This window comes from Microchirus variegatus, assembly GCF_963457635.1.
Source record: "Microchirus variegatus genome assembly, chromosome: 3".
Taxonomy (NCBI): domain Eukaryota; kingdom Metazoa; phylum Chordata; class Actinopteri; order Pleuronectiformes; family Soleidae; genus Microchirus; species Microchirus variegatus.
In genome coordinates this window covers 31,084,561-31,109,610 of record NC_139804.1, presented here as the reverse complement: position 1 = coordinate 31,109,610, position 25,050 = coordinate 31,084,561, and the positions used below count along the sequence as shown (strand labels likewise).

The 25,050-nt window shown below is 41.5% G+C and overlaps 2 protein-coding genes across 2 annotated transcripts in view; both read right to left on the bottom strand.

The window, feature by feature from the left end:
- The window catches only part of kmt2a (lysine (K)-specific methyltransferase 2A), a gene marked incomplete at its 5' end in the record, with an annotated part of 34,834 nt that extends 24,350 nt beyond the window's left edge, over positions 1 to 10,484 (bottom strand). Inside the window, 4 exon segments of the mRNA XM_083886769.1 lie at positions 42 to 114; positions 10,159 to 10,410; positions 10,412 to 10,442; positions 10,444 to 10,484. Coding sequence (XP_083742895.1) covers positions 42 to 114; positions 10,159 to 10,410; positions 10,412 to 10,442; positions 10,444 to 10,484 — 397 coding nt within the window.
- A 1,239-nt stretch (positions 10,485 to 11,723) lies between these two features.
- On the bottom strand, positions 11,724 to 24,934 carry ube4a (ubiquitination factor E4A). The gene is made up of 20 exons (XM_083886094.1): positions 24,871 to 24,934; positions 22,982 to 23,150; positions 22,657 to 22,833; positions 21,396 to 21,508; positions 20,993 to 21,145; positions 20,748 to 20,907; positions 20,435 to 20,637; positions 20,037 to 20,228; positions 19,616 to 19,949; positions 18,657 to 18,783; positions 18,185 to 18,492; positions 17,623 to 17,755; positions 16,504 to 16,694; positions 16,135 to 16,235; positions 15,559 to 15,672; positions 15,232 to 15,406; positions 14,958 to 15,138; positions 14,087 to 14,234; positions 13,853 to 14,010; positions 11,724 to 13,653 (listed from the first exon to the last, which is right to left on the bottom strand). Exons 2-20 carry the CDS (start codon positions 23,109 to 23,111, stop codon positions 13,518 to 13,520), a joined length of 3,234 nt encoding a protein of 1,077 aa, XP_083742220.1. The 5' UTR covers positions 23,112 to 23,150; positions 24,871 to 24,934; the 3' UTR covers positions 11,724 to 13,517.
- Positions 24,935 to 25,050: the final 116 nt, after the last annotated feature.

Here is a 25,050-nt window from a genome sequence, read left to right as displayed (position 1 = left end):
CAAGACAACTATGCGTCATTGCTATGCCAATAGGTAATTACCTGACGAGGATGTTGAAGCACATTGTACTCTTTTCTGCTCAGCAACTATTCCAAATCCTCCAAATGCTTCTTCCTACAAAGAAAAAAAGGCTTAATAAATCAATGGCACTCAATACAACATTTGTGTTGCTAAAATACAGCAAAGCAGCCATGGTTGGACACATTTCCAACAGATTTCTTGCTGGATAGTTGTCAGTGAGATGAGCAACATTTGAGTCATTCTTAAACTTAGACTAAAGCTGAAAACCAAGTGTTCAATCCCACTTTCTCTGGCTGGCTCACTGCGGTGCTCTCATGTTTCTCCGGCTTTTGGGATGTCATGTATGCAGTTGGAGAATGCTCAAACCACAACAGACAGTATGAATTGCACAACCAAATCTTACTGGGTGACTAACACATCACACTGCATTCCTGCTCCCTGAAGGAGCAAGGGAAATTCTAAGGTAGTTGGTCACAGCTATACACACAGCCAGGACAAAAACGCAGAGAGAAGGTCGAGAGCAGCTCGGTGAAGGTTGTCATTAGAGAAAAGGCCACAATATTAACCAGTGATGGGTTTCCTCAGCAAACTGACCAGACTCAGCTCAACATTAGATAGTACAATTCATTTTGTCTAATAGTTTGTACGGTTTAAACTCCAATTACAGAAAGACAACTCAAAATATGGGATGGCACTGTGTGATACTGCTGAACTTTTTTCACTACTCCATTCATGACAAAGAAGACCTAATCTATTTTACAGGCACGGAGTCTTCATATACAAGGTGTATATTCCATTACACAATAATAGAATACAATGAAATACTGATTTCACCCACTGAACTTAAACATCTCTGTGTCTCTAAATTTCCATGTGAAAATGGACAGAAAAAAAATACTCTCTCCTCCCGTGCCTCAGTAGAGCATTAAGATGCAAAACATTCGCCAGAGGATGATTAACATCTCTAGGATCCTGTGTGCGCTACTACTTCTTGCAATCAGTGAGTAGTGGAGGTGAGTATGTCATTTCATCATGTTTATTTATAGCACCATGCAGGGATGCAGTTGAGGTCTCATTGGCCCAGTTTGTAGAGCAGCTGCTCACCAAGTGTGTGCACAAAATTACATGAAAACTGATTTGCACCAGCCAAGAGTTGCGCACATCACAGTGTAAATAACACACTCCAAAATGTGTTTGAATAACACACACTGTGGAATTCGATCGTAAACATCCAAATCCCAGGAATCCTTTTCATCTCTTCGACACATAAACAAACAAGAATCCTGCTATTTATACTGGTTAGAAATACTGTGGAGCATCCTTTACTCTGCACAGTGCTTCAAAGCCTCCTTTTCGTCCTTTGCATCTCTCCATTTTCACCCCGTAGCCTGCAGTAATGTTAGCATCCTCTACTCTCTGAGCAGGCTCCTCCTGCACTCGCTCTGTGTTATTGCAGAGCTGGGGAGGGGGGGCACCAAGAGACGACTCTGACTTGCTTAGAGATTGTGAGTAGTAGTCAATGACATCACAGAATGTAGACGCATGAGCACAGGACGAAGTGCGCATGTCCACGATGATGCACATGCACAGTAGAACATGTGCACATGTACCCCTCTGATGCTGTCAGCCACACAAACACCTCACACCACACGCGGACAAAAAAAAAAAAACTGCGCATGAACTGCACCGCGAGATGTAAACAAGTGGAGTACACGAGTGATATTGAGGGGGGGAGGGGAGCCCAGGCCAGACAAGCAAGGAGCAAAGAAAAGAAGGAGGGCTGTGGGAGGAGGGAGAGGAGACGTAAAAGAAAAGGGACAAGGAAGCAGCATCTTGACCACATGTACCATCAACAACAGAGCGAGAGCAGCCGTCTCCTGGGAGCAGGGGATAAAAGGGTTTTAGGGGCTTCAACATGCACAGGCAAAGGAGTGCCAAATCCCAATCTAACCAAGCCTCCCACACACGAAAAGGCACCCCCCCCTTCCCCTCTGTGCCATGCTCCTAAACAGATATGCAGTCACTCACTTGCACACTCACTTGCTTCCCACCTACTGACTGCTGAGCACCAAGTAGGCAGCATGTGAAGCACAAGGCAAACCATGAGCCCAGTAGTAATGCCTGCTCTGCCCTACACTTAGATGTAAACAAACGCTGCAGCAGAGCAGCAAGTCAGAGGTTCATTCCAACATGCAAGGGAAAACAAATGCTGCCGTTTCATTTGTCACCTCTCTATTTGATCTCTTCAGCTGAAGAACGTGCAAGAACATTTGAGAACACAACCATTTAAGTTCTTCTGTCGCTCTCACCACAATCTTTTTTTCTTTAAGGAGCCCGGGCTTCCCACTTGTCTATCACATCTCATGTAAATGACCGATACAAAAATGACTGGATGTGAAAGTAAAGAAAAGGAAACGGGAGTCATTGTGGAAGGTGCAGGGGGGACTGCCCCAGACATTTATGAGATGAATAAGAATTTCATTGAAAGATAAACCTCTCACACTGAGAGAGCTCATGGGTCTCTTTTACAGTCTTTCAAAACAGCATTTAGGAGAAACAACACTAACTCATGATGATGGGCTGCAGATTGGGGACCAGTTTCCTGGGAAGGTTTTTAATGTAGAGAAATCCTTGATTGATGAAGCAATGATTTATCCATAATCACAATTCTCCCGAACCAAAAAAGATTGCAGCTAAAGATGTAATCAGAAGTTCCATGATAGTTTACTATCCTACAAGGAATTATAGGCAATTGGAGCAATATATTTGACGTTGACTATAAGTAATACAAAAAGAAATTAGCTGCAATTCAAGTCAGGAGAGATTTACTTTTAAAGATGTTACATCTGTGGAGCAAATAATTAAGATCAAATCAAAAATCAAATCTTAAAAGTAGGGACGTAAATCTTTGGTTGGCTCACAATTTGATTCGATTCAAAATCGATTCTCGATTCAAAAATTGATACAATGCATAGTGTGTTAAGGCAAATTATGGCATCAAAACAATACACTTTGTATAAGATAATGTGATAATGCGATCAAACAAAGGTAAACTTAAGACAAAAGTTAACATTTATTCATTCAAAACAAATAAAAACTTACTTACTGTACAAAAAAATAACTTGCATAAATAAAAGCTTAGGCTAGCTGCCTTTTTCTCCCAAAAGTTACAAAAATAAACTGTACACAAATAACACAAACTGGTGTTTTCTGTGGTTTTTCAAAATAGAAACTTTAAAAAAAATCAATTTTGAAGTTTATGAATCGATTCAGAATCTTGGATGATCAGAATCGGGATTCCTAAGTGAATCGATTTTTTCCCCCACCCCTACTCCAACATGGCTCCATGACACACAAGAGCCATCGCAAGCTTAACTCAAAACTTAAAAAAAACATTCAATTGTGAGCAACTGCACCTGCTCCACTTCTGCCTTTTGTTTGTTAGCTGAGATGTCTTTGTCCTGAAAATGTGTCTTAGCTCAATGTAAAAACACAGACACAAAAGGCTCTGCCACTTTATTTATAATTCCTAGGTTATGAAGTATAGAAGAATAGCAAAAGAGCAGACCGCTGATAAAGAGGAAGACGACTGTAGCTCAACCAGCTGTGTGTTTGCGTACATAATATGACGGTAAACTGCGATTATATAAGAGAAAATGTCACTTGTTTGTTAATCAACTGGTTGGATACCAGAATATTTACATTTATATTAAGTACAAACACTGATGAACAATAATGTTTGCAGACTCTGGGTTCTACGTTAAGAAGTAGACCATAATGTGTGTGTGGCAGTTAGGAGGAGAGAACAGAACTCCCAGTAGACAAAGCAGGTTAATGTCTTCTCTACATTCTCTACATGTTTGTTGAGCAGGGAGTTTAATGCAGGTGCGTATACATTTATATTCTGCACAAAAACTGACAAACGGCTATAGGAGAGGACCAAAAGGAGTGTGCGGCGGCTACAGTTGACACACCCCCCAGCATCTCAGAGCTAATATGTAAACACTTTGGTAAGGTGGTTATTAACACATTTTAATGTGGGGAGACAAAATCGGAAGATATATTTTTTCACTTTACAGGGACTTTAAATTGTTAGGTCATGACGGTGTCAATCATCTTCAGACATTCCTCCATACTATTCTTATATAAGTAAAGAAAAAAAAACAGAACCCATGGAGCTCTGGATCTTTAGATTTACGGTACAGATGTAATGCATCATCCCTTCCTGGAAAAAGAAAAACTGGTGATGAGCTCATACGCCTATATAGCCCTCTGATGACACATCTCTCCAAAAAGGCCATAAAGGATATCTAAGAACTGTGCCAAGGACTACTATTGATTATTCAAGCAGAGAATAAGAGTAATGAATGAATGAATGTTACAGTATAAGATCCATTCTTTAGGATTACATCCTGATGGTGGTGGTACTGCTTTGTGACCCCCCACCCGACAGCCCCAAGCAAAAGGTGGACATTTGTTTTTTCAAGTGTCCAAACACTAAGTGCAACTGTTTCACATCTGCTCGACAGCAACACCAACCAAAACAAACAATTTCCGAGGAAGGATGCCCCCTCTGCCTACACCTCACACAGAAGGAGGCCCGCTTAATAACAGTCAGTGGACAAAGACAAACAGACTGATTGGCATGTGTGCATGGTGTCTCACTTACTGCTAGGATATACACAAACACACACACACACACACACTGGCAAGCACCCACAGCCACACACACACACACACACACACACACACACAAACCCCCTACCCACCCAAACAGGCAACACGGATTGAAGTCCTAATCAAAATAAAGACAAAGAAGGCATGCCTACATTCTGAGTGCAATAAGGGACATAAAGTCTGGGGGACAGGCCTTCCACAACAGACACACACACACAAAGAGTCAGAAGGATGACACAATTGCCGCCTTTCTCCCAGTCAAGCAACTCCTAAAGCAGGGGTGAAAGCTCCTTGCCCGCCTGCTGTAGCACTATAAAGCCATGGATGGGAGGGTCTGTGACTAATTCTCCTCCCAGCGATGTCCCATTGGGAGGAGGGGTGTCGCCCCCACACCCTTTGATATCCCTGCCTGTGCTCTTTCAACCGCCTGCACTTTGTGAGAACTAGAATAAAAGCAGACACAAAGCTTCCTGCTCCAATCCACACGCTGTCTCTGGGATGGGTAAGCAGGTGGGGGGGGGGGGTCGTCTTCGATATAAATAGGCCAAACACCTGCTGGACTGAAACCCCTTCTGCTCAAACACACCATTTCTCTCTCAAGCCAGTGAGGCAAAGATACTTTTAGTTAAATACAGCTATCCGGCTGCACATGTTATGATTATAAATAAAAAAAAAAACATATAGGAAAGTGATGCAAAGTGATGCCAAAGTACCTAGACAATTAAGGAGGTTGAGGATGTGGGGGTGATAAACTCACACACACTTAAAAGTGATGTTAAATTGGACTACACGCAGCAAAAAACAAGCAACGACAACATGGCCGGATCATGAAAATGAATTTCCTACACACATAAATGCCTTCATTAGGACAGCAACGGCTGACAAGCACCCTTTTGAGGCACCCCAATAGGCTTAGTAATCCATTCCAAAGTGGCAGCTGTCAGAAGAAAAGTTGCTCTGCCTCTCAGACAGCGTTGTGTGTTTGAAGTGGATTTGGGTTTTTTCTGCTTGGATGGATGGAGGAAGGAGGGGAGACCAAGTGTCAGGCTGGCTCTCTGTTCAGGGTCACCCTGTAAGCTCAGCAGGCTACAGTGAGACTGAACAATCCTGCCCCGTTCTGGCCAGACAGGCACTACACTACTTCTCTATTTAATCACCAGGCCGTGTCCACATCTTCCATAGGCATCAGGTTCCATGGGAATATAATTGTCCGATCTGTCACCACACATTTTCTAACAGTGTAATCTATTCGTTCATTCAATGGAGTGGTGGAAGACTGGATTCTTGCATAATAATTATGACACTGTTTATTAGGATGACGTTGCACATGAATACCATAAGCTTTGATTTAACACACAATTACACATCGCTATAACTATGCCACGTCAACAGTAATTTTATGATTGAAGCTGCAATGGCATTTATGATCCACTCTGCCTCTACAGACTGCAAATACTGTTTTAGCCACAACTACAATCAGTCTATCACAAAGGGGGTTGATAGAGAGCACACACAATTTAGCTTACTAGTGGATATCTTGGTCCAGGGTCGCTTTTTCGCCTTTAAATCGCGTCGAGTAAAACATTTTATGACACCATCGTAAAACATCCACCCATTGCCTACCAAACTCACCACTGATGCGATCTTACAAACAGTACCTGGCTAGGGTGTGTGTGTGTGAGCAGTGCCATGAAGCAATGTGTGCTTCTCACGAGACCTCCTGATTCTGTGGAATCCGGGTCGGCGCCCCTAATCTCGGGTAGGAGTTGAGGCAGCTACCAATCTCCTCTGCAACAAGCCATTTAACCATCACAATGACTCTGAAGCTGTCAAATTAGCGTAAAAATCCTGCTTAGTTCCACTTTAAAGGAAAGAGAAACTGTTGTCTTAAGCCTTGATCAGACTTTCAGATTCAGTTCAGATTTAGATTTTATCCAGATTGGTTTATAAACTTTTGGGTCTCAGTCCGGATGCTCTGGCTGCTCAAATTGGAAGTCTTTCGCGTTGCTCTAAGAGGGTCACACAATGACAACTACAAAGCTGGTGATGGACGTACAGAAGCTTTCACTGACTGCAAAACCAAATTCAGCCATGAGATCATCGTTGATGTTTCTGTCTCCTTCATCACTGAGTTTTTCTTGCACACCGCAATTTGACACGGCAGTGATGCACCTCCATTTTTCCTGTCTTCGTGTCTGAAAGCCAGGCTACAAACATCGTACATATGCGTCATTACCAATGCAAACCAGGCAGATATGGTGGTTATGTTTGGACACATGACCTTTGCACCTGAGATGCAGTTCTTTCCCTTGACTTGTAAGCTTCTGCTTCAAAATACAAAGGTTTGTTCGCTGTGATGGAACCATGGCAACACAAGATAAAGCAAGGCCCTTAAGTACATTTAAGAGGCTTATTCTAAAGCTACAACAACCATAACTTTGTTATTTTAAAGCCATTATATACTTAAATAAACATTACTCTGGGTAGCAGTACTGTATATTCAAAGTCTGCCTATATACCCTTCTTGTAATACACTGGACTTTTAAATATTTTCAGTATGTAGGCAAAGGCTTATTTTATTTTTGACTTGACATTAGAAAAGAGAAAGATTTGTTTTTCCTATTACAGCATTTATTTATTACCCTTCAAGTTCTATGTGAAATCAGATGCGCTGATACACATGTCAATATATATACTGTAGAATAGAGCTGAACAATTAATCAAAATGATATCGAAATCGCAATACAGCCTACTGCAACTTTCAAATCGCAGGAGGCACAATATTTGTTAAAGCCAAAAGGTGCTGTCTTGATCTATAGACATCTTATTCTAAAGACTGAAGAGAGCATCTTCATTTCTCACAGATCTGCAAATATATGTTTTTCAGATGATGATGATGATGATGATGATGATGATGAAAACAATGATGTTAACAATTAAATTACCATTCCCTCTGATATCGCTAATCATATCGCAATCGCAATTCCTGTAAAAAGATGTTCCAGACCTGGTTTGACTGAGGAGATTTTCTCATCTCTTGCATATCCTTGGCTGGTATCAGTCATTCCTAGAGACTAGATCAAAACCCACAGATGAGTCATGGGAGATTTTTGGGGGGTTGCCAAAATAAAGTTGCAGATTTGATTCTGCTGTACACCTGTGCATAAAAAAAGAACATACCCTCGCAGGCCACTTTGTACAGTACACCTGTTGAATAAGTAACTTGTATTTGCACACAGTGATTTTGAGAATGAATGGTTGTTTTTCTCTGCATGTTGGCCCTGCGATGGACTGGCGACCTGTCCAGGGTGTCCCCCGCCTTTCACAACAGTAGTGTGTAATAAGGATGGCGTTATTGCCATCTTTGGGGTTAACAGAATACGATCCAAAAAATGATCCAGTGCGCAGCTGTTCTGTGGGTTGATTTTTGGTGCCAGAGATCAGATGAGAATGGTTAAAGTGGTTCAAAATGACAGAAGGGCAACAGTAACTCAAATAACCATTAATTACAGCCAAGGTGTGCAGAGGAGCCTCTCAATCAAACCTTGAAGCAGATGGGATTCAGTGGAAGAAAACCACATGGGTGCTACTCCTGCCGCTTCATTCTGTGCCCTAATAAATAATGAAATATCAAATTGAGTAGATGGTGCCTCTTGGAAATGGCTGATTTACCCATTTAAAGGATTAGGTTTTGCAGAAATTGCAGCGTATTTCAAGTTTAAAATGAATTAGCAAAAAAAAAAAAAAAGATAGCAAAATGCCAAAGTACTATGTATGTAAAGACTGCTGTGCTTTTAAAAACAAATAAGCCCAGAGGCAAAGGAGCTGGTGGTAAACACAGTCTACTCCCACTCTGCAATGAACGCATGCTGCTCATCATGGAGAAGGAAGATGGTAGTTCGCTAAAGCGAACACACCCCCACATCACACGCTCAGTCAAGAAGGGGCTCGTTGTTATTGTAGCCAGCCCTACATGCGCTACTGTCACACTACAGAGTCTCGCTTCTCCAATAAAACCAGGCAAATTCACAAACCAAAAGCCCACAGATGTGGGTTTTTTTATCTGCATTTAGACGCAGCTGGTTCTGACGCGTGGCTGTGCACCGACCGTCATCCCCGAGCGTTATAAACGCGATATTATTTTAATACTAGCTACGTAGTGGCTGTGTAGAGAAGGGGGAAAACATGTCCACCTCCCATTTTCCTATGCATCAGCAATAGCCCCAGTGGCTAGCGTGGCGTAATGTGTAGCATGGTAGCTGCCCTAGCTTGCCACTGAAATACATTACTATTATGTATGTGCTCCACCAACTCCAGCTACATAACTTTTACCCGATATGGTGTGTGGTTGGTGGGAGGTAAACATGGTAACCTCCTGCGTAATCCTGCAACTTTAACAAGGCTCGCGTCGGGCAGGGATAATGGTGTAGTTTTAGCTGTAGACTGCTAGCATGTGAGCTAACCAATGAGCTACGTTAGCCTAGCCTCGCTGAAAGGATGACACCTCCTTGCAAACAGAAAAAGCCCTTGATCTCTTGGTGTACATACTATTTAACTCACATTTGCGGCCTAATATAACACTGGGTGCAGGCGAGGTCCGTGCTAAGCAGCCCATTTATCCTGGGAGACCCTTCAGATGCAAGCTAAGTTCAACATCGGCTAGTTACAAACCACAATTGTGTACTCTCGCCTCCTTCAAGTTGACAGACATGTCTTGTTTTCAAACACACTTACACGCTATGCTACCTTGAAGGTCCCGGGGCTGTTTCACCTACGGCAAACGCGGTTGTAACGAGCACGGGTGTGTAAACACTGCGTTACTGTAGAATAACAACACGAACACTTTTATGGGACGATAACTTCCACTGAGTGTTGATGTGACAAGCAATATTGTGGGTTCACGTTAAAGCTAATGTCAAGTAGCTACCGAGTAAGCCAGTTAGAACGGCATAGTTACACATTTAGCAACTATGAGCTAACTTTCCTGTATGTTTTCTTTCCCGTAAGCCCCAGCGTCTCGTTGCAGTGTTTTGGTCCCGTTAGCGGACTAAAATTAGCACCAGAGCATCTATACTGAGTGGATGGATGGATGGATGTAGCATGTCCCCCCAAAACACACGCCACTGAGGAGGAAACTTTCTGTTTCGAAGAGCCGCTGAAATCACAGTCCTGGTGAGCACCTGGTATTCGTGTTGTTTGTAGTGTTAAGTTAATGTATAATAGTAGGTTTCAGCAGAGTTTTAAGGCCGCACGTCCAACTCTAAGTTAACTGCTGGCAATGACAAGTTTGCTCACAGCCCCACTGAGAGGAGAAGATGGTCATGGTTTTGGGCAAAGAGTAACCGTTAGCTCTTCACCTGGGACGCGAAAGAAGCAGCTCTCCGAGTGAATCCGCTCACGAAGCGGAACAACCGAAGCTACCATCGGGCTACCCATCGTCCGGTCGTATCTTGTGCTTACCTCCCCGCTGCTCGAGTCGCTCGATTCCCCCAAAACATCCCGAAATTTCTGCAGGTTGCTCCCGATAACCGAAGAGACCTGTAGTGCAGCATCAAACCCGGGTCCGAGTCCAGCTGCGTTGGGGTGGGCTCCGGAGATACTCCACAGAGAGGCAGTAACCCTAATTCGGCCCGCTCTCCTCCCGGTACCGGAGTTGCTGCTCCCTCCGGGCCGAGCGGGGAACCGCCACCGACAGCTGTGCGCCATTTTACACTCTCTGCCTGTGTCTGTCTACCCTGCGCTCACAGATACCTCGGTGGGCGGAACCCTAACCCAGCACTCCACATAAACAACCTCCACCACAGCGCTCTGCTCTCACTGGCCGACACTTCGTTATGCATGTTTCGGGGCGGAACCGAAGAAACCCCCGACAATGCATTTTCTTAGCGGCTCCATTCAGGCACTGCATGGCTGAATCCAAATCAGGCTCAGGGGCTTTGCCCGGGAAAGGAGCTCCGCACTTGAATCGCAAGAAAACGCAGGACCGTTAGCTCACAATGGATTTTTCTATAACAATTTAGTCAGAAGGGTTTTTTTGTGAACAACTTTTTATTGCTTTTTGTTACATATAGTGCCACAAAAATCGTGTTTATTCATACACATGCATGTATGTGTGAATAAGCACACATACAGTTTGCAATATACACCTTGCAGAATGAAAAGTATGGAAAAACAAATCAATGTGTAACACTCACATAATCAGTTAATTAGTTAATTGAAGGAGGGAGGGTTTCATAAATATGATATACTACACCCTTTGGTGTGTTTATACAAGTGTATAATTGCTTTTAAATAATAAAAATGGGTTCATACATACTTTAGATGAGGGTCCTGGAGACTGCCACAACTTGTGCTGCCATGTTTCCACCATAGCCTGGAAATTGAAGATGTCGCTCATCCCCAGATACTGGACCTTTAATTAATTACATTTATTTTTTAAATATATATATATATATATATATATATATATATATATATATATATATATATATATATATATATATATATATATATGATTTAGATCGACTTTAAACGTTTATAACACATAGTTTTAACTTTCCCTGTAAGAGAGTTGATTGGATAACCCAATATGCAAAAGTTTATTTATCTTTATTCTGTGGAGCTAATAGTGGCCGACATTAGTGTCTCACAGCAAGGACACTAGTTTGGTTCCTGTGTGCATGGGTTCTCTCCAGGTACTCTGGCTTTAGTTCTAATTAAAATAAAAAAAGATTGTGATTATTTGTGATTAAATAAACAGCGAATTATAGAAGAAACCACTTCATGTGCTGCAAATCTAATAGCTGGAGTTCATTAAGAAAAACAAGGAAAGTTGAAAATCTTTTCATGGTCAAATGATGGAGAAAAGGGTCGACATCCCCAGAAAGAAATGTTAAAAAACTGTTTATGTTGTTTATGTTTACTGTTCTGCAAGTATATAATGCAAGGGAATGAAGTTTGTCACAATTCTTCAAAGGAAAATAAACGTCTTAAATAAAGCACATTAGTTTTATTCCATAATCATACTGTACATCCAAAATAAACATTTTATGATCACAATTAAAACAAAAACAAAAGAAATATTGCATTATAATTTAACTCGCATAATCCTCCAGGTGGTAGATATTCAACATAGACTACAAGGGCATGCCAACGAACACATCTTCATTTACATCTAATCACACTTTGCCATTTTAAACAACCAAATGTAATTTTGAATTAAAAAGCTACTTCAAAAGCAAGTTATCGTTTTTCTAATTTTTCCAATCTCAGTTCCAGTACAGTACACCCCCCACACAGATTGACAGAAACAGTCGTCATTACCTCGTCTCCTAAGACTAATAAACCAGTTAGTTTGCCTGACATGTACTGCAAGGCTCCTGGTTTTAGGCACCAAATCTGTTGATCAGCCGTTTGTCCACACGTGTTAATACACCAAGCATTCACTCGAGAAAAACATCATTTGTAATATGGTGATGACAATTCAAAGGAGAACAACAATCATCATCATATGCACTGCCAGTCAAAAATAATTCAACCAAATATTCTTGCATCGTTTGTTCTGATTTCATTGGACACGATCAATGGAAAAACGTTTGCATAAAAATGAGTAGATGATACATAAGAAACAAAAGATTTTTAATCTTGTTGGGGAAAAAAAAAAAGCACCATGATCCGAGTTTACAAACACTTAGATAACGTATCTGCATGTGGATACAAAATGAAGGTTTGAAGTTATTTTTCACTTCTGATTTATGTTTGAGGATTTGTGCAGTTATTCATGCTAGAACCTTCTAGGCTAAAATACCAGTTTCCCTCTCACTATTCAAGAATATGGTGTCATGTTTTGTTTTATTAAATGGATGTTAACGTCAACCTCAATGGCACATATAACAGTTGTTCAAATGTATGTCTCTCACTCAACAATCCAACATTTATATGTATTCTATCATTTTCTTAATGCAGTTTTATTAATTTTCTGTCTAACTGTTGTAGAACAGCTGAAAAATGTTCCAATCCTTATGTCCAACAATAAACATTTATTAAGACTCGATGTGTAATTAAAGGCAGGTGCTCTTAGAGATTTGAACCACCCCGTATATACATGTCAAAATACACACAAAAGTATTGTGCTGGAGGTTATGAACATGTTCAGATAAAGATTAAATCCACAGTTCACTTCAGTTGTACTTGCCTTTGTTTGAAATAATTCTATTTACAAAGCTGCTTGAGACTTTAGACTAAAGTGCTCGAATACAGGATGTTCAACCGTTTTGAAAGGCAGTGCATGATGTGATCTTTATGAAAGTGAAATGGTTAAAACAAAATGACTTCTGCCCCCAAGAGTTCCCAAAAATTCATATCTTGTAGTATAAAATCATTTTTTGGCCAGCTGGTCAGTTGGGATTTTATTCAGTACATCCAACAAGTCCTGTTGAAATGATACTGATGATGTGGCCACAGTTCTGACTGCAATAATAATCATCAATACACAGTATTCAGGGGGGAGAGGAACCAGACGTTGGATCACCCTACTAATGTCTGGAGTTGAACAGCTACTGTGCATGGGTTTTGAGATTTTGCGAGTAGCAGGTGTGCTACAACTAGTCTGGACTGTTGACACAGACGGAATCGACCGAGGACGACGGTTGCCTGAAAAGCCAAACGCAATGTTAGTCAGACCAGAGAAGAAATCCACAGATTAAAAAAAATCACGCCATGGATGAGCCCGAGAAGCAGAGGGATCACGTGAGATGTGGGCCAGGAAAGAAAAAACGAGGATGCAGTCAGTGTTGAGCCACAGCAGCGAGGGATCGTGGCTAACCACTGGGTCCCAGCTGCAGCCTCTCCTGCTTATGCTTATCCAGCCACTGTAAGATCTGCTGTTTGAGCTCCTCGTTTGGCCTGATCTGGTCCATGGTGAGAGGACTGCGGTTGAAAGGGTCTGTCTGGTCACTGCAAGGGTGACATAAATAAATGAAAGGTTACTCATTTGACTCCTGAATATTAAGCTAATATTATATTATATTATATATAATATATTTTGCTCTGGTTCAATTGTGCAATTAAGACAATTAAGATTTCATTACTTGTGTAAAAGTGTCTAGTTTTTCTACTATGACTGAATTCTAGGGCCTAGCAGTAAGTAACTTACCTGAGGAGATGCCTTGCTATAGTTGTGCGGTCGACTGTTACGTTGGAAGAGGGGAGAAGAACAGGATCCAGCATCAGCGTGGACATGATTGGGTCCAAGAACTCATCTGGTGCATCTGAATAGGTTTCCTCTTCCTGCTGCTGTCTGTCTGCATGGGACTAAAACACATAACAGTTCAGATGCCAGTACAGTTTCAAGAGACAAGTATTTGTTGACATTCAAAATCAGTTATACCTTTATTTTATCAGCAAGATTTGCAAAAGCTACAATCATGTCACCAGGTTTGTTGATCTTCTTCAGTACCCGAACTGTCTGAGAAAAAAGAGTAGGAGAGTAGGAGCGTCCATCCTTTGGGACTGTAGCACAGAAATTCTCTTCATCACTGCCAAAGACAAACACAAACATTTATTGATTTATGAAGAAATATAAACAAAAACTGCAAATTATTATTATTCTTTTTTTTTTTTTCTAGGCTGGCTTTACACGACAATGCTTTAAACGGCGACAATGTTTTTGGGGCTTAAAAACGCAAAAAAATTAACCCACCCTCCAGAGTGGAAATCTTAAATACGCTCCACCGTTGGGTTGAAAATGCAAAAGTGTGCTCTGAGCTGCTCACGCTGGCTATCCTCCCATACGCGTTTGACGTCAGATCCATGCAGTACAGCCAAACAACAACAAACATGTCGGATTATATCCATCAGTTGGACATTAAAGGTGCTTTGATGCAGCTCTGATATCTATCCAGGAGTCATTTCAGCAATTAAGCCGAGTTAATGTTTTGGTTTTAGACTGTGGGCTACTTCGCGCTACTCGAGAGAAGTAGAAGGAAGTTTCAATGCATGTGCGCGCTCCTGGTGTTGTTGTATGGCAGTGCTTCACAGTGCCACCTAGCCACCTGGCATGCATACTACATCAAATTTCACACACTTTTGCGTCACTGTGTGCATGCAGATTTCCACCCAAAGACGCTCGTCTAAACACGAAATAAAAAGTGGGAACGCGACGCCACTTTTGCTGTTTGTGTTCAGATCGTTGTCGTGTAAAGATAGCCTAACATTTCTCCAATGTATTTGTTTTGAAAAAGACGAGCATGACGACGTACCCCAGGTGCAGGTAAATGGTGCAGATATCATTAACAAGCTGCTGGGGCTTGAAGTCGAACTCACTGAAGTCCTTCACTTTGAGGGCACCCATCTTAGGACCCACCAGGTGCTGAAGAAAGTAGTTCAGCATAGAGATGATCCTCTCAGCCAGGAAGGGGTGCACAAAGATCCCCTTGATATCTGAAGCGGAAATCATTAAAAGATGAAAAGATGAGAAAAGACAATAACTCATTAATACACAGGGGTCACAAGTCTCAATCTTCTCTGGCTGACCTGAGGTGAGAAAGGCCAGTGTGCCGATGGTTTCATTAGACATGATGTTATGGAAGCGTCCCAACTGTCCAAACATCTGCAGACTAGACTCCTTCTCTCGTCGGGCATCGGGGGCCAAACCTTCCCACTCTCCTCGATCCCGCTCCAGCTGCAGAATCTTGATTTTACTCAGGTACTGTAAGAAAAAGATCATGTTTGAAAATGTTCCTAATAAAGCATATGAAACAGACAGTTTAAATCCTATAAGATAATAAAAACATACCAATTTTGGGCTAAAAACTTGATGTGAACAAAGTGCATGGTGAGCACAGTCTGTTGTGAGCTCACCTGAATAGCCTCATCCAGTAGGAAAATGGCATCATTCATCAGTAAGTTGAGAAACCTGAGGAACAGAGGGGGGTTCATGGCCTCCAGGTTCTCTGATGCATAGTCAGCCAAATGCTGAAACAAGAGCCATCAAACAAAACAAACATGCACATGTGAGATCAACGTGGTTAATAATGTAATTATACAGACATATAATCACCTGGAAGTCCCCTGTGCTTCTATTCATTCATTATTGACAAATATTTGGTTATTTAAGTGGACATAGGAATAAAATTTTATAGTCCACTGCAAGGCTATTATAGAACTGCTGTCCTTAACCTTTCCTGTCCTTAACTACTATACTCATAACTTGAAACTTGATTTTAATAATATTTTTTAACATTTAGCCAACACAAAACAAGCTCACACATAGTTTTTCTTATCCTGCCATAGTTGAAATTCTGTATAACTATTATTATAACATAGTCTTGGACATAAATGGACAAACATTTATGGAACAAATGAAAGTTTTATATATAATTTATATACACGCAGTCACAAGTTAATAACTTTTAACTAACGATGATTGCCTGTTACCTTGATACTCTCTCTATAGTTGTCTTTTCCCCACATGTATTTGAGGATTGGATACATGGGCCTTCTGTAGTTGAATTTCTGTTCAAACTGATGAGGGTCACCTGAAAAACAAAAAAAGAGAGAAATACTTGATCAAATCAAACGCTTTCTATTGGTGTTCACTTTACCCAGCTTCTCTCTTTACCTTGTTGCACACGCATGCACACAGTCCAACCTTTAATACAGTTGCAGTCACATGATGTGTTCCAAACGTATTCTTTAAATTTAAATGAGTCTTTCCTTTTTACTCATTTTGAATGTTCATACTTGAGACAGCAACGGTTGCACGGTCAAATGATTTATTTGGAGTGGAGAACACAAGGGCTTTACCTGTGAATTCAATGTCTACAAACACAGTGATGAGGGCCTCGGCCAACTGAGGTGCATATTTGTAGGAACAGAAGACTCTCTCTCTCTGAAAGACGATTGGCTGAACAGCACCAGGAGCCACCGGCTCCATGTGTGGCATCACCGCCTCCAAGACCTCTGCGAGCTTTGCTCGCAAGTACGGGTTCTTCATCCTGTTGAATATACGGGGTCAGATGGGATTAGAGCAACGTTTGGAAATTAGATTAGGAATGAAGGTTAGTAGGAGTGAGACAGAATACAGGTGGTATGGTGAATATGCAAGGAGTAGATGTAGTTAAAGTTAATGAACCATCCAAAGCAATGGACAGTGCACAAGAGAGGTAAAGAAGAGAGTGACTGCAGGGTGGAGGGGGTGACTAGGGATTGATTTAATTAAGATTTTAACGGTACAACTATTTTTTCCCCAATACTGCTCATCGATCTAGTGATCTAATGATACTTTAATCATCCTACATACATATTGTGGATTCCTGCAAGCATAACATACAGTACCTGTCAAACACTGTGCATTTTTCGGTCTGAACTTGGACTTACGCTTTGTGTTTGATGAGATTGCTTGTGTTACCACCTTTAAAAGCAAAAGCCCATATGTTTCCCATACGAGTGGTCAGGGTTGATGTATGACAGAAAGATAGGAGCAAATGTGAAAGGGAAAGCTATGATGTTACTTGGAGACAGTGGCACTGTCTAAAAGACAAGTGGCAGACCTGAGGAGGCTGAGATTTTCATTGGAAGTGACCAGGATGGACAGGATTTTTAAAAATTAGCATATTTGAGGGACAGCTCAGGTTGAACGATTTGGAAATTAAGTAAGAGAGGCAAGGTTGAGCTGGTTTGGTCACATGCAGAGGATGGATAGAGATTATATTGGAGAAAGGATGTTGAAGTCCGCGGAGCTGCTGGTTAGGAGAAAAAGAGGAATACCAGAGCGAAGGTTCATAGATGTTGTGAAGGAGGACATGAAGAAAGTTGTTTGTAACAGAAGAAGCCAAAGAAAGAAAGAAGAAGAAAAATAACTGCAATGTATAAGCCCTCAGGATTCATCCTTTAGGTAACTGATTATGTTGGTGAGTAACATACCTTTCCACGTTACCCATGAATACAGTGATGAAGTTAAGAATCTGCTCCAGATTTTCTGTCGACGTCTCTAAAGCGTCGTCTGCAAATCGTCGTAGAAAGATGAAAAAATCTCCCATGTTTTCTGCAAAAAATTCTGCCAAAAAAAAAACATACAAAGGCAATCTTTAACTATAAATATTATGTACAGGAATGTGCAACATCAGTAAATGAATGTTCTATGAATTACAGCAGCATTAAATATTTTATAGTGTTGGCTGTGTATAACCTAGTGGTTTAAATATCAAGTCCAAATACTGAAATGAAAGTATGCACTTGACACAAGTTTATGGCAATCTATAAACTAAAATATTAAAAGAACATATTTGACACCTAAAAAGGACTTGTGGAAGATGAGATTTGATTTTCTCTCAGTTGTTTTAAGGCAGAGAACAGCATATGTTAACACAACAGAATATAGGACATACTCCAATTTAGGAGGTAAAATCACAGACTTCTTTGATCCCAGTGGGTCAGTCTAAAAATCAAAGCAAATGGTTGTGTCTTTGTGGGAGGTCTGACCTACCTGGTACATAGCAGAGCATAGTGTTCTGCAGGGAGGGCAGGGGGAAACTGAGTGCTACATGTTCAGGCCCCTGGTTCCCCACACCCAGCTGAACCAACAGAGCAGCAGTGGAAGCTTGGAGGTTAAGGCAGCATTGCAGCATGGCAGGCTGTGTGGTGGCAGCTTTGGTGGACAGATACACAATCATCAGACGCTCAAACTGCTCCAGGAGCTGCTCCGACATTGGGTTGCCAGATCGCTGGGCCTCCTGCCACGTCACCTGGAGCCGGTGGAGAGACTGGTTCATCTTCACCATCTGCTCATGCAGTCTGCACACACACACACACACACACAAACGACTATGTGTTAACTCTGCCATTTGGTGCAAACACAAGAAAAAACATATTTCTTTATGTGGCTAAAAGACAAGTCTAGATATGCTCTTTTAACTTGGTAGTGGAATATGTTGGTGCATCTTTATAGGCATGTGTACCTGTGGAAGCCTAGATGGAGGGTAAGTTGTGTAAAGATGAGGTTTTCAGTCAGAAGGCTGTAGGACTGTGCAGACTCCACCAGTTGTTGAGTGGGCACGGGGATCAGACAGGTTTCCTTTTCGAGACCTGGAATTAGCAGTAAGGAGTAATTTAGCTGAGGACAAACTTTGCTACTCAAAGAAAATGCAGTGAAACTGTTACAAACCTACTTGTACAAGCAGCACAAGTATGCTCAAAGCTGTGCATATTAAAGGTGATTCATTCAAAAGGTCCAGCTTGTAAGATTTCGGAGGGTTTATTGGCAGATATTAAATGTTAACGGTCTATATTTATATAGTGCTTTCCTAGTCTTGACCTCTCAAAGCTGCTTTTTACTACAGCTTTGCCATTCACTCACATAATAGCAAATCGATGCACAGCCTAACACACCATCGATTTAACCCACACCCATTTGCTCAGGAACAACTTATGGTTAAGTGTTGCCATTTTCTTTGGGACACATCGATTATGTAGACTAGCAGAGCTGGGAATCGAACCCACAACCTTTCAGCTCAAGGAGAACACGCTCTTCCACTGAGCCACAACCCAAATACACTAAATGCTTTGGTTTTCATAGCCTTAGAATAAGCATTTTATATGTACTTTATATGTTTCTACAGTAGCCTTACAGAATAAACCAGCCAGAAGGTGTGCTTCACATTTTGAAGAAAAAGCTTATTACGCAAACAAAGAGGATTCTGCCAACAGAAACCTAATAAAATCCAACGATCAAGAAGGAAATGGCTGAGAGTGTGGAAGAGTTTAATCCTCTCAACCATAGCTCTCTGACACACTTGGTAAGGGAGAGGTGAGTAGAAGACTCCTTCGTATATATCATTATGCAGCCCCACCATTAGATGTCACTAATTCTTACAGAGTGGACCTTTAAAATGATAAAATTCTAACTTTTCATATTAACCTCTTGCATGCACGTTGCGATTGCGCCTCTCGTCTTCGCTCAGCTCTTTGAGGCCGCAGTATGTAGGGTTGAAGGTGAGCAGTTTGGGCGAATGAGGCCTGCAGAAGGGCTGGCACAGTTTCAGCAGCGTTGCCCCCAAGTTTAAAAAGAATGCGTCAGATCCGTACATCTGGAAGAAGATTTCTGGCATCTGATTGGCCCATATCTTTGCCCGGCCAGCATTTGCCTGCAGACAGTTGCCCAACCACGAGAGCAAAAGGTGACGCGTCTCACCAGATCGCTGGAGCAGGTTTTTCAAGATCTGGTGCAGCTTGTCGTGAAACTGACCCATGAACTGCAACAAAGGGATTTATAGTTTTGTATTGTATTGTATGACTTTAATTGATTTATTTAAAATGACAACTAAAAGAAGTCTGTTTACCTGATGGATGTTAGCCTCCTGAACCTTTGTCTCTTGAGCACTGGAGCGGGAGGGATTCAGGAAGTAGCCGTGTCCCTCCACCACACCTGGGGTTCTTAACAAGCAGGAGATATTCAACACTGTCCCCAATAGGCTCTTCTGGTACTGCAAACCATTGGCTGGGTCTTTGGGCTGAATGTATTCCATCAACACCTGGAAAACCAAAAAAGACAAATGTTTGGAAGACATTATAGGGAGATAATACTTCTTATACTTTTATACTGCGAATTCCCATTCAGTCAATCATTTTCTATCACTTTATGCTCAACATGAGCGTCGTGGGGAGCTGAAGCCAATCCCACCTGACATAGAGCTAAAGATGATGATGTCATATTTATGCTATCTCTGTGGCCCCTGACCTTCGCAATGTCTCTGTGATGGCTGAAATAGAGGAGTACATCCAAGTAGGTGTAGAGGAGAGGCTGGCAGAGGTCCATGTCTTTGATGCGTCCCTGGAAGATATCAAACACCGGTACCATCACCTCCTCGAAGGTACGGACTTCCTGGTCAGAAAGAATGCCAGCAATGACCTCCTCCACAAACTCAATCACCTCCTCTGGCTCTGAAAACACAAAAGTGAGAAGATGTGAAGACAAAAATAAAAGAAAGGGGGAAGATGGAACACACAAAAGGAAACTGTCAAAGCCTAAACAAGTCCAAAACTGAACCTACGTGTTCCATTGAGACCTTCCAACAGCAGGTCCAGAAGCTGCTCGTAGATGTTCTGGCTGACATAGATCTCTGGGGTGAGGAGAACTGTCCGCGTGTTTGAAACTGTAAGATTTTTACAGCGAACAGCAAAGGACAGCAACTTCTCTGGTACCTTTGTCACCTGGTACACAGAAAAAAGTCACAGAACGCTTAATATTTTAAAAGTTTACATTTAAGTGCTAAATCTACAGTGATAAATCTTTCACCTCTTCTTTAGCCCTTTGGTAACATGCAAAAAGATAAGGGATGGCACATTTCTCTCCAGCATCGCGGTCAGCAGACAGGTTTACAACGCTGCATGATGTCATGTAGATGAGGTGGTTTCCTGGCTCTAGCAGCAGCAGACGATTAAACAGGGCCTGGAGACAGAGGAGAAGATCATAAACACAAATCAGTACACAAAAAAACAACTTTCCACAAGTTACTCACATAAAGCGATAAAAACGTTGCATCTTTTTGAGATTGTGAAAAACATTCTTTACCTATTTCTTAATCAATACCTTCAACTTCCAGATAGGTCACTTTCTTACATCTGATGAGTTCTGCACTTGTTTATGCTGGAAGGTTGGTGAAACAAGACACGGCAACAAAAGAGTGGTGACATCTGACCTGCTCTATGTTGTCCATATCCAACCAGTCCTGTCCATCCAGATCTGCAGCCATCTCCTCCAGGTACACACAGCGAGGGGGCATCCCATTATCTCCTCTTAGACCGGGATCACCTAGGATTGAAAATAAAACCAGTATCATTAAAATTAGACTGCAGTGCACATAAGACCCCATGAAGCTTTGACAAAATTAAAATAATTTTAATGAACAAATCAACAGACCAATATTAGAATAAGTTTAGACAAAGGAGGATTAAATGCACAACATGTAATTCATTAAAACGGCTGTATGAAAGCAGATGTTTGTTTTTAGTTCTTCATTTCCGGAAAATTATGACTCATCCTTGAGCAGTCATCGTAGTCGAGGGATGCAGCCGAGTCTCAGTGTGACTTCAGAAGATCTTTGTTCCGTCTCAAAGGGTGGTGAGTCACTTAATACTGACTGGAAATTTCAAATTGATTTTCAAGACCAGCACCATCACACCATCACTATTGGGGTTTTTCCATTATACGGTTCTAGCACTACTCGGCTCTACTCGACTAGGTTTTTTGCTTTTCATTTAGTTAAGGTACCTGACAGGTGGCTGTAATGGTTACAGCACACAACAAAAATGATCGTACATCTAGGAGGAAGTGAGTACTAGCTCTGTGAACACATAGATACAAACAAGTCATATACTTTATGAGTTATCACCGTCTCTTATCAGGATAATAAAATGTCAGTCTCATCATTAACAACTACCAGCTCTGCTGAACAGTAACCACTGATAACTATTTACATAATCCAACCATTATGGATAGCATCCAATGCGGACGGCTTCAATAACATGTGTGTTCCATCACATCAGTGATATTGACCAATGAGAGTGCAGCACACTCTGCATGGGCACAAACGTAACGAACAGAAACAAGTGGTGAATTGAAAGAGAAATTAAGAAGTCATCTTGAGTTCTCTTCAAAGGACACAGCAAGTGTCATAACACTATGTTGTCTAGCCTGGTTCTATGGTCCACCACCCTCTTTTTCTTAACGTCATCACAGCAGTCATGACGATTCGTCAGGTCGGGCAACACAGTGCAGTCTGTCACATCTGTCACAGCCATGAATTTATGGCTCTGTGATTGCCTTAAAGACCAAAACATCATGTTGTCTGACAAATTGAGTTGCTCTAGGTTAACTACAAACTCTATAGCTACAATAAGTCAATAGAATGTTTTAAAAATGTGAGTTCAAAAAAGTGGCATTGTTCATCTCATACTTACTGTTGTCCAGAGTGATGAGAAATATCCGCTGGATCATGTGATTGACATTGAGCTGTTCACACAGCTCCTGGCGGGAGCGGAAAGAGCGGCTGATCTCTGCCACCGAGTCGTCATTTTCATCGACGCTGTCCGACACAGAGTTATCTGAGTCTGACTGGCTCTCTCCAGAGTCCTCCACTGTGACAACAACACATACAGGCATCAAACATGAAACCAGATGGACATTGAGAAGTCAGATATTAATATGACCACATTAACTAGAAATAAGATGCTAATGCTTTTAACTATACTGCATGCATGTTACGGAACAGACGACTGTGCTTACGTGGTGCTTCGGCGGACTGCCGTTGGGGTTTCTGGCCTGATGCAAACTGTTTAGCATCAGCCAGCGAGCTGAAGAGGGCGGCGAAGGGGTTGCAGGAGATGTTCTGGTTGTTGTTGCCCTGGTCAGTCATCTCACTGGGGTCAACACTTACTCCATCCAAGATCCCAGCCTACATAACAAGTCAGAGGCAACACATTAGTGGAAATAGAGCAAGACTAGAATAATCAAGATTCAAGAATAGGATTAGTGAGCATACATACTGTGGCTGACCTCCTATATGCCTATATCTATGGTCTAAACCTACAGGTCTTCCCTGTTCTCAGCTCTCAGTGGACAGTGGGCAGAGATCAGGGGAAGCATATACTTTATTTTCCTTTCAGTCACATTTATAATCTTGAAAACATTTTTATGGATTTTACTGTCCGTCTTATTGAAAGGTTTATTATCTTTAATCATTTTAACAACGATTGATCCCTGCTGCTTATCGTCTCTTTCAAGTTCTACAGCAATTGCTTTGTGACTTGTTTTGAAAAGCGCTGCATAAATAAAGGCATTATTATCATTATTTTTACTTCTTTCTTTTGTTTTGTAGTTAATCTAATCTTTAACCAACCGATCATATAACAAATCATGCAAAAACAAATTGATTGTACATACAATCAACACAACAGAACACTTAACTTTACCAACAGAAAATTCATGTTCACTGAACATTAAAAAACCAAGTATGATCATTTGGGTTTCAGTAAATTATGATGGTCCTTTTTTTCCTGACATTTAACAAACAAATGCGGTTATTTAATCCGTATAAACAAAAATAAGCAAGTGTCTTTACAAGACAGTGAACAAGAAGAGGGTGGAGGACCACTCATGGGTGTTGTTGAACATTGCCTTAAATGCCTTGCAGTTAATGGAATTATGGAGCCAAACAACATGAAATACAGCTCATTAACACACAAAGTATGGAGTTAGACATACGTTTCTATGCCCTCTGGAGTCACAAGACACACGCTAAAGTACCCTCTACGGTGGTAAAAACATAAGGAAGTGGCCTACTGACTGAAGTAAAACATACATTTACAAATTGGATTGTTTCTAAAGGAATGCCTATCTGGGTGCCCTTACAAACAAAAAGGGTGCTGTTATAAAGTTCCCTACTACCCCTAGGTGACAGTGTCCCAAAGGGTGTCCTTCCTGTACAGAAAATCTCCACCTCAGTGATAGAAAGTGATGCTGTACTGAAAAGAATGTCCCTGTACACAGGAAATGATATACTAGCGACACCAGTGCGCAGTAGGTGCCCTTTCAATGTTGCTCCCCTGCCCTTCCAAATGAGTGAGCACGCCACTGTGGAGACATCTAACATGTCTTATAATTAGTCCGCAAAAGAGAGAACACCGTATTAACACCATCATTAGAACACGCTATGATAAAACCAATAGTTGGCGCGTATAACGTTTTAATAGATGATATCAGACGGCGCTACTGAGATAAACTGTTACTCGGATGCTCAGTTTGACACAGAACTGACAGCCTGAACATGTCACCAGGCGTGTGCTCACCGAATTAGCTTCCCCTTTAAACACGCTGCTACGGGTTACCTACGAGTTCAGCACCTCACGACGACAAAATATGTCCATTTACAGGAATAGCCGGTGGTCAAAGCACCATTACTCTACTCCGCAGGTGTCACTTAATCCACAAATGCAACAGTTTAAACACAATCTTTAACCTCGTGCCGCTCGTTAGCTAGCGAGATAGCTCGCAAGCTAAGCTGTCATGGGGTCACCGCGGCGCTATTTCAGCATCGAATTTGCGAAACTGTTGCGTCCTTTTCGTGCACGGTCAGTCTAAACGATGAGTATTAACGATAGGAAGTGCTGTCGTACCTGTTTGACGGGGAGAAACGCGTGGTTTTTCGTTATAAATTGCTTCAACGAAGCTAGTGGGAGTTCCTTGGTAAACAGAAATTATTAAACGTCATAAAGCTGAGACGGAAACGCCTGCTGCTCTGCTGAGTAACTTTTAAATAAACAACAAAAACATGTTCACAGAGGACTTGAAAAAAT

Excerpts from the sequence above, each read along its gene's own strand:
- ube4a (XM_083886094.1), bottom strand. The coding sequence starts at position 23,111 with ATGACTGACCAGGGCAACAACAACCAGAACATCTCCTGCAACCCCTTC. Across the intron at positions 21,146-21,395 it reads ATATGGACAACATAGAGCAG|GCCCTGTTTAATCGTCTGCT; the intron begins GTCAGATGTCAC and ends CTCTGTCTCCAG. Across the intron at positions 18,784-19,615 it reads TCGCAACGTGCATGCAAGAG|GTCTCGAAAAGGAAACCTGT; the intron begins GTTAATATGAAA and ends TGCTAATTCCAG.